At 37.7% G+C, this 8817-nt stretch overlaps 3 protein-coding genes across 5 annotated transcripts in view; 1 reads left to right on the top strand and 2 right to left on the bottom strand.

Moving 5' to 3' along the window:
- LOC116009893 (O-fucosyltransferase 30) overlaps window positions 1-696 on the top strand; it is a 10021-nt gene extending 9325 nt beyond the window's left edge. Inside the window, exon 5 of one of the 2 annotated variants that reach the window (XR_004096862.1) lies at window positions 297-696. The gene's annotated coding sequence lies outside the window, so the exon portion shown is untranslated. The remainder of the gene's footprint in view (window positions 1-296) is intronic. The other variant, XR_004096863.1, reaches the window with a different exon arrangement.
- A 106-nt stretch (window positions 697-802) lies between these two features.
- On the bottom strand, window positions 803-5852 carry LOC116009892 (peroxisomal acyl-coenzyme A oxidase 1-like). 2 transcript variants are annotated; one of them, XM_031249075.1, is made up of 15 exons: window positions 5686-5850; window positions 5386-5567; window positions 4876-4984; window positions 4715-4776; window positions 4255-4464; window positions 3973-4060; window positions 3712-3874; window positions 3407-3605; window positions 2943-3140; window positions 2686-2817; window positions 2461-2584; window positions 2118-2228; window positions 1948-2017; window positions 1281-1464; window positions 803-1185 (listed from the first exon to the last, which is right to left on the bottom strand). In XM_031249075.1, the coding sequence occupies exons 2-15, from the start codon at window positions 5521-5523 to the stop codon at window positions 976-978; spliced, it is 1998 nt and encodes a 665-aa protein (XP_031104935.1). In that variant the 5' UTR covers window positions 5524-5567; window positions 5686-5850; the 3' UTR covers window positions 803-975. The 2 variants fall into 2 exon arrangements, with proteins under 2 accessions (XP_031104935.1, XP_031104936.1); XM_031249076.1 differs by lacking the exon at window positions 803-1185 and having other exon boundaries at window positions 1326-1463; window positions 5686-5852.
- Window positions 5853-7474: 1622 nt separating this feature from the next.
- On the bottom strand, window positions 7475-8817 carry LOC116010603. The gene is made up of 3 exons (XM_031250086.1): window positions 8540-8817; window positions 8186-8391; window positions 7475-8031 (listed from the first exon to the last, which is right to left on the bottom strand). Exons 1-3 carry the CDS (start codon window positions 8627-8629, stop codon window positions 7767-7769), a joined length of 561 nt encoding a protein of 186 aa, XP_031105946.1. The 5' UTR covers window positions 8630-8817; the 3' UTR covers window positions 7475-7766.

The raw sequence follows: 8817 nt of genomic DNA on the forward strand, positions 1-8817 counted from the left end.
CTTTTCCAGAACACAGCCCCCCCCCTCCTCTCCCCCACAAGTGTACCAATCCCATCTGCCACACATTGTTGACTAGATTTTATTCCCTTACCATGAAGAAGAGAAGAAGAACTTGAAATATACACTAATCATGAAAGGAAAAGCATCACAACTTATGGTTTAAGTCATTTGACTAGTTGAGAGTAAATGAAACTGGGAAATTTGGTAAACAGAGTTGGTGATAAAGGTAGGATTCTGGGATGGCAGTTGCAGGGATGTTACCTAACAACACCTGATGTTTTTTACCTATTGACTAGCGTAATGACAATGTAGTATCCAGTCATATGATCTCAGTTCTTGAGTCGATTCTTCACTGTCAAGAAGAAGACATGTGCGGGTTAATAATTTGGATCAAGGTTGCTGAAGAAGAAAGCGAAGGTTGTGAAAACATCTTGATTCATTAGTCATCTCAGTTGTATGCCCCTCCAACTGCTAAATCGATTGGAAGACATTATAAGCAAAGTTTGAGCTTTGTATGAATGATTTAGTGCATTGGTTCCCATTATCCTTCTTGATCAAGTGTACCAATAAATGTAGGTAATATGTTGTATGATGTGTCCCAATCCCCAAAAATCTTTCTAGTTGTCTTTAACTTTGGAACTTTGTATACCATATCTTTTAATATGAAACATCAAAAGAGAATGTCTCTTGCAATTGTAATAGATGGTGAAGTTTTTACTTGACTTCTGATCTCTAGATGCCAACTAAAGAAGACGAGCAAATGGATATTCCTTCTATAGGTTAGAAGTCTAAGAAATCATAATTGATCAGAAAAAGAGGGGGGAAATTTTCTTCATTTCCATGACAAATTATAGTACAATCCATAACATTCAGGAGATTATAATTCTTTCATAATTAATTGGAGAGATTAGCTGACATCTGCTCCATACTGAAACATGTTAAGTGAAAATGAAATGAAAATTTGCAGTTGTTGCTTCAGAGTCTAGCTGCTAGCAATTGTTGTCTTAGCAGAGGCTTGATATATTCATGGTAGCCATCAGGTACATCACACTCATTCAGAGGATTCTTCCATGCTGCCTCATAAAGTTTGGGATACACATTTCCATCGTAGCACCCAAGAACTGAACCGAGAAAGTGATCTGTGTGGTTAAATGCATCGACGAGGGCAACAGCATTTGGACGCACCTGGTTTTAGGATCAAGATTTTCAAAGTATAAGAATTAGAAAGGGATTGTAATTTGTAGGCTCAGAATCAAGAAGATAAGTTACACAGCACAAACCTGGGTATACAATGCCCTGAGCTGATCATTGGCAAGTGATGCCTGTTTTGGAGTTAGATAGTTGACAGCCAGGAAATCTCCTTGGTGTTTGTGGAGGAGGAAGAGTGAGTATATGCTGCAAAGCGCCTGCAACTGTTGCTTCACCCCCTTCCCTGGAATGTCTTGCTGCAATTTCTCGATAAACTTGAATAACAAGAATTCATAAGATCGCGACCAAATCCTCCTCAGGAAGAGAAGGAATTCATAAGAGCAAGACTGTCATTCTAATTCATTAGATTGCAACATACTGCCCGCATGGGCAGTTCAGTTGGTTCCTAAGTAATAGATTGTGGGCAAGGATACAAGATCGAGCCCTGACAGTCATAGTGTAAGAGTTACGCCCAATGTGATGGAATTCATAAGAGCAAGACTGTCATTCTAATTCATTAGATTGCAACATATTGCCCACATGGGCAGTTCAGTTAGTTCCTGAGTAATAGATTATAGGCAAGGATACAAGATCGAGGCCTGGCAGTCATAGTATAAGAGTTACGCCCAATGTGATGGGCTTCTTGTGGGCACCATGCACTAGTCTTCATTATCCAGTCAGGCCTAGGTGTAGGGGCCCTAGGGGCGAGGGAATTTCGACTTTTATGGGCAAGACTGCAACATGGCTAAAGGAGCTTACTTGGAAACAACAATTAATTGGCAGTGGGCAACAGCTGCTTCAGCTAAATCAGCCGTCAGTTCTGCAAAACCTGCATGAATAAACATTTGTAACATGCTCAGTCAAATTGAATAAACATGAAGGATCTAAAACACAAACGCATCAAGAATTGAATCAATAAAGAAGAGTACCTTCTTCTGGATTAGTAAATTTGCTAATATTCTTAGCACATGAAACAGACATTCTTACTGCCCTTGCTTCAAAGGCTTCCAACACTGTACTAGGCTTCAGCCAATCCTTGGCTGCCATGAAATAAGATTTTACATGTAAGTCAACAGCATACCTATGCAAGCTGTGTTCTGGAAAAGCTAATAAATAACTGTCATATTTTACTTGATGCAATGACAATAGAAAATTATCACAAATTATTACATCAGAGCATATGTATCCTTAAACTAGCATTAATTTCCAATTTTCCAGGTGGATGCTTTTGGAAGTTAAAATGTTCCCTTCTGAGCTATCACAAATGCTTACCTTGCTGAACATTACAGTGACATTGCATTAGCTGTTCAATTCTTCCCATATAGGCTATAGTTCCCACAGCCTGTAGTTTACCAGACCCGAGCCGGGAAACACTTTTCATGAGAAACCTTGCAACCTACACAAAAGCTCAGCAGTTTATTTCACAGAACATCTGGCTTTCAATATCATCAGGAAGAAACATAAGAAATGCAAGTAGCGGTAGTTAATATCACATACTTGTAGAAGTAGCACGGTGTTATCTCCTTCGTATGTACAAGCAGGTACATACGCAGCAAATAATTCGGGAAGTCCACTGCTACAGAGGTAGCCATGCCCCCCACATAACTTTCTGCATTCTTCAATTCCATCCTGCAAGGTTCAACATTTATAATGAATTACCAAGAAAAGAATGCATGCCCAATTAACAAGACCTACATCTAGGGGCACAAAAGAGGTGATAATTGAAGGTTATCAATTTGCCATTCATTACTTACGGCAGTAGCAGTTGTAGTCAAAGACTTCATCCCCGCAGTGCATGCATGAACTTCTGGCAGAGTTGAGAAGTCACCTGCTTGTAGTTTTTGGGTCACATCGGTATACAGCCATTTAAGCCACTCACCAACAAAGCGGAAAGCATATGTAGAAGCCAACAAGGGAAAGAGTCTACTTTGTTGAGTTTTATAGTTGATCACCTACAAGTGAAGCAGGTTATAAAACTTCCATCATTAACAACTGCCTGTAAAATTCATTTTTCTATAGTTCTAGCTACGCAGGAATAGGTCACAAGTAAATTATACAAGTTTATATTTTATATCAAGAACTACTGGCATCTGAATTCTATGTGATAATTAGCTAAACTTAATAAGTTGGATAGTATTAAATTTTCTAGATGCTACTGAGAGCAGAATACATTGTACAACGGAAGGCTTTCACACCAGCACACTCTATATTAAATTACCTGTGTTTCTTGTCCACCATTTTGCGATCCAAATTGTCTACGCACAGCACTATATCTAGTAGCAATGCACACTGCACGGGACAATGCATAGGAAGCGTCACGTACCATACTTTGCCGGACAAGCACCATAGTCCCATAAAGAAGTTGTCGAGGGATATCAGATTTCACATATTTTCCCTCCCTTGTAACTTGTGAGACCCTTAGCATTAGAACAAATGAAAAAAAAAAAAAATTATAATTGCCATCTCATGTTAAAAGAAGGAAAGAAAATAGCAATTGGAAATGAGTCATGCAAATTAGCATACCTCATCAGCATCTGATCTCTTGGAATTCGGACATGATCAAATCTTAATACCCCATTGTCCATTGTGTTGTATGCACCATTGCCAAATTTCGTTCCAATATCTCCTATGGTTATACCTGCAAGGGGTTTATGGTCCTCCAAGCTCCGCAATTGGACGATAAATCCTAAAATACAAATAACAAAAGAAAGTTAATCCATCCTGAAATGAATTCAATAAATTGGCCAATATGATATATTGATATGTAAAAGTACTTGTGCTCACCATGAACTCCATGGTCTTTACCCTCTGTTATAAGACGAGCATAAACAATAGCATGAGTGGAGACTTTACCCAATCCACCAGGCCACCACTAATTCAAATAATAAAGCCACAGAATAATAACAAATTTCCAATAATTTCAGCCAAGAGGAAAACAAGATTGCAGGTTTGAGAACCAACAGAGTGAAAGATAGTTTGAAAAAAAAAAAAAAACTAAAGGATTTACATCATCTCTGTATATCTAACAAGTAAATAACTGGATTAAAAATAGCTCAGTCCTCTAACCTTGCTTGAAGTCAATGTGGGACTATGAATGACAAATTCATCTGTTTGAGGATCAAATGTGGCAGTGGTTTCAAGCCCTCGTACATTGGATCCATGACCAAGTTCAGTTTGTGCATAGCAGCCAATTATTTGCATCTTGTAGGCTAATGTCAACCACTTCTTTTGCTGCTCCTCTGTGCCTGAACCTTTTATGGCAGGGATAAACATCCCCTACATTGAGAATGGTAAAAGGTGAGCCATGATATTCTAAAGGAGGCAAATCAAATTTGAGATTGACAATTATGAAACACTGATTTTAGTTCAGCTGTGCAGGTTGATTATAGAAGGTTGGGCTTGGTGCATTGTACCAAGAGCCATGCATTTGAAGCTTTTTTATGCAAACACAATATTCACAATGCTAAGTTAAATAAAAGGTAAGCCTTTGAAGATTAGAAGCTGAAAAGTCAGTAAAAGAGGGTACCCAATGAAGATCAGTAAAAGCAGGCTCATCAATGTAGAACCTTAGCATCAGTGCCTCTTCCTCTACAACGACAAAATATCAATGTAAAATGTTAAAATTAACAATGTTAGGACTTAGGGAATTCACACAGCTAAAACACAATAATGAAATTTGATTTCTACCGGTCAGACGAAGCTCAATGATCTGTTTCCATGCATAGGAAGCCTTCCTTAGAGTGTTTTTAAACAGTTCTTTCCTGGCCATCTCAGTCCTGCCATCCTTACTCAAGGCCTAAATACACATTAAAATGTAAACATCTTCAAAATTGGAACAGCCTCTCAGCAGTCCATGCCTTTCCCAGCAGAATATATGGCATTTACTTGTGAATATTAACCAATAAAGATAAAGGTATGGAGACATGGAATAACACTGTTAGACTCAAAGTCCTTGTTGGGCGATTAGCGATTAGCCGCAGTTTGTTAAAAGATGTATGATAAAATTAGTTGTTTGATGTTAATGGTTAATTGGCGAAAAGACAAAAAAGAATATTCATAATAATAATAATAATAATATTATTATTATTATTATTATGTAATAATAAAATACTATCTATACTCCTAAATTTACTTCAAACTTTTAACGGCTAAAGTAAACAGCGCCAAATTCAAAGTTGGGTAAAAGAGAAATCTTACAGGATCACTGGCAACGAGCTTGGAGATGCGATCGGAGATTTCGAAGGCGCGGCGAGAGCCGGCCCACACGATCTTCATCGCGGCGACGTCGAACTCCGCCGTCCTTCTCTCTCCGGCCAAGTAATCCACTCCCACCATATCTCCAGTCGCAGAAACAAAACGAGCACCGAAATTCGTGGAAGCTACATACGGAACAAAAGAGGATAGGTTTAAATAGCGATAAAATTCGAAATCGAAGCAGTTGAGGACAATGGAGTCGATGATAAGATTTCCAGATCGGTTCGAACAAATCCGTCCTACCCAGAAAACAAGATTGGACTGAACACGCCGTACGTCGTGTTTCCCAAGAGCGTTATCAATAATTCAATACTATTCTCCGCCATTAATCCTTATGGTACAACGCACAACTACCCGCGAACTATATCCGACGGCACCAGTCTATTGGATTACTGTTCATCCACATCCGTGCAATCAATTTCGTTTCTTCATTTTCTGTCATTTCCTGGTCCAATTAAATACCGTATTCATACTTGGGTTAGCTGACAGTTCGTACTTGCTTTTATTGATTAATTAAAACAAATAAAGGTCATTCTGAAAACGAAATTATACCATTGAATTTAAAAAAATATAATTAATCTCTCCAAGAAATAAAAATTATGCAATCACACCAACTTATAAGTTAATTTCGTGTAATGGTAGTTCATGATTGATGTCCCATCACACCAACTAATAAGTTATTTTTCTTTCTTTCTTGATTCATCTCTCATCTATCATAACATTCATCTCTGTCCAATAAAATAACAGGAGAAGAAAATTTGATAATTTTATTTTATCAGAGGAAATAATTAAAAAAAAAATTTTGCAACCTCCGCCTTAGAGCAAAGCTCTGAGACAAAGCTTCACCTTCATTCGCCAATGGAGGCGAAGGTGTCTTTGCCTCTCAAAGATTTGAGACGAAAGCATTTTTGTGAGACTTATATCAACAAATTAAAGTGGCAAATTCATCTCAATATATTTTGTTAAATATTAAATTATTAATAGCTAGTTACTTGACTTTTGCATTATGGACTTAGTGAAATGTGTGCTTTAATGTCAATTTTCGTTAGAATGTTGTTTATACATACTTGTTCAAACACAAATTATACCATTTTATTGACTCTACTTGTGATAGACATACCTGTTTTGTAAACTCACCAGCCTCACATTGTAAATCAGACAAAACATCTAAATTTAGACAATTTTTTTTTTAAAAAAAAACAAGAACAAATGATTGTAAGAACATCCATACTAGTAGATTATTTGGGATTTTTGTCAATTGCAATGACATGTTGGAGAGAGAAACTATGAGAGATAAATTTGGGATTCTTCTGCAAAGAATGAATTTATTGCAGAAAAGTGGATCCCAATGAAGAGTTCACACACATTATTGTTCGCGTGGAAGGCACTAATTGCGCCAGCGGGCGCGTGCACGGCACGCAGGCGCAACTGACAACCTTACTTTTTTTTTTTTTTTTAAATTAAATTTGTTTTAATTTTTTCCTCTCCTCTCATTTTCTCTTTCCTGATCACACTTACAAAAACTCTTAAAAAACTGCGAAAAAATCCAACTGATAAGGATGCTCTAAGTGAAACTTATCTTATGACTACAGTTGATAAAGAATCACAAGAAAGTAAACTATTTAAGTCACTCATAGTTAACCAGCTCAAACTAAAGGACTTATAGGCAACTCCTATAGAAAAAATGTTTGAAAGACTAAAACTTTCTCTTGTTCTTTCTCTTATAGGTCAGACCCGTTAGGCCTACTCCTTTGCAGGTCTCTTTTTTTAACCTTAACACGCCCCATCGCGGGGCAACCCGCGAGCTTTGACAGTACTAAACCTTGCATCAAAATAAATTATTGATAGGCGTAATATTACTTTTAAAAAGTTTAAGAGCTAATTGACTTTTCACTTAAAGTTTAAGGGCCTATTTGATTATTATTCCTATTTTTTTATAAGGAATGTTAAATTAAATAGTTTATACAATTTAACATGTTTAAAACATTGTTACGGGTTTGAATTTCTTGGCGAAGAGAAGGTAATAAGAAAATTCTGTAGAACGAACCTTGCATTTCTTATCAGCTAATTAATGCCAGACAAACACTCTCGAAAGTAGCAAAATGATGCCATGTCCCATAGGAACCAAACAACATACAGGCTCGTATACACATATCGTACAAGGAAAATTTATGCCACAGCTAGCATTAAAGAAACAAAAAAAAAAGTATTATTAACAATGTTTGGATCTCCAACTAAAGTTTCAATCAAAATGTTGTATAATGATGACACAGTAAAAATATAATCAGGCATTCAACAACTAAGTGAAGGAGGAAAATGCAAGCTTATTTGTAGGCAGCCATGCCCACAGCGGCTTCTCCAACGTAAGGTCCAACGCTTCCTCTGGCTTTGGAGTAGGAAACATAGTAGAACTGGGAGAGTATGGCAGTGAAGAACACGAAAGCTGCGCCAGCTCCAAACACTCCCTTTCTAACTGTCTCGCAGGATACCGGTTGGTCGTTGATTAGGTACGATGATCTGTACTTGGTGTGATAAGCATTCCTCACTGAACCAGCCAGCAGACATACCTCCGCAATGAAGAATGTCACCCTGGAATAATTCATTAACATCCATCTTTACTTTTATTTCACAATAGCTCTAAATATAGATTGTCGAGCATATAATATATAAACATAAATGTATGTACATTTCAACTATCAGCTTAGACTTTTAGTTGAACATAAGGGTGGAGATATATATTTACCAGCAGATTATGAATAGGAGAACTGCACAAGCCCGTGAACCTCCGGGGCTCAAAGCCTTTCCGAAGCAGAAGCAGCGGCTGGCCACCATGATAAGAACTTGACTAGCCATTAGAAACAGGAAGGCACCCACACCAAACCCAGTTGAAATGTCAGAGTCATACACACAGTAGCTGTAGGTCTGTTCCTCATCCATTTGGATCTTGGCCTGCAAGCAAAGCAAAGTCGAGTAAATTCAATCTGCAAATCTGTCTCGAACATATCCCAGATTCCCCAGTAACAGAACAAGCAAATCCCAATACAAGAAAAAGTTCAAGATTGAATCTTTAATCAGAAAGAAAGAAACGGATGCTTACAGTGCTTCTTCTCTGCTCAGCACCAACGGCTAAACCAAAAGCAATAAGATCAAATACAAAGACAGTGATCATTAACAGCTTGGAAGCCATTGTTGAAGCTTCAGTTCCTCCCTGTACAAAGAGTGTCACAGATCTAGATCTCTTCCTCACCGAAACTCACACGTCCACAATAGCTTCCCACTTCAGATATACAAAGTGGGTTGCGTGAGCGAGAAGCAGAGCAACTAATAAAGCTTAAAGAATTCTAAAGGCCACCAAATATGGTGACATCTCAGCAG

This window comes from Ipomoea triloba, chromosome 2 (assembly GCF_003576645.1).
Source record: "Ipomoea triloba cultivar NCNSP0323 chromosome 2, ASM357664v1".
Lineage (NCBI taxonomy): Eukaryota > Viridiplantae > Streptophyta > Magnoliopsida > Solanales > Convolvulaceae > Ipomoea > Ipomoea triloba.

Coding starts and splice junctions, on each gene's coding strand:
- LOC116009892 (XM_031249075.1), bottom strand. CDS start 5,523: ATGGTGGGAGTGGATTACTTGGCCGGAGAGAGAAGGACGGCGGAGTTC. Junction 3,606..3,711: donor AGAGATCAGATGCTGATGAG/GTATGCTAATTT, acceptor TCTAATGCTAAG/GGTCTCACAAGTTACAAGGG. Junction 1,465..1,947: donor CAATTAATTGTTGTTTCCAA/GTAAGCTCCTTT, acceptor CTTGTTATTCAA/GTTTATCGAGAAATTGCAGC.
- LOC116010603 (XM_031250086.1), bottom strand. CDS start 8,629: ATGGCTTCCAAGCTGTTAATGATCACTGTCTTTGTATTTGATCTTATT. Junction 8,392..8,539: donor CTGAGCAGAGAAGAAGCACT/GTAAGCATCCGT, acceptor CTTTGCTTGCAG/GCCAAGATCCAAATGGATGA. Junction 8,032..8,185: donor CTCCTATTCATAATCTGCTG/GTAAATATATAT, acceptor GAATTATTCCAG/GGTGACATTCTTCATTGCGG.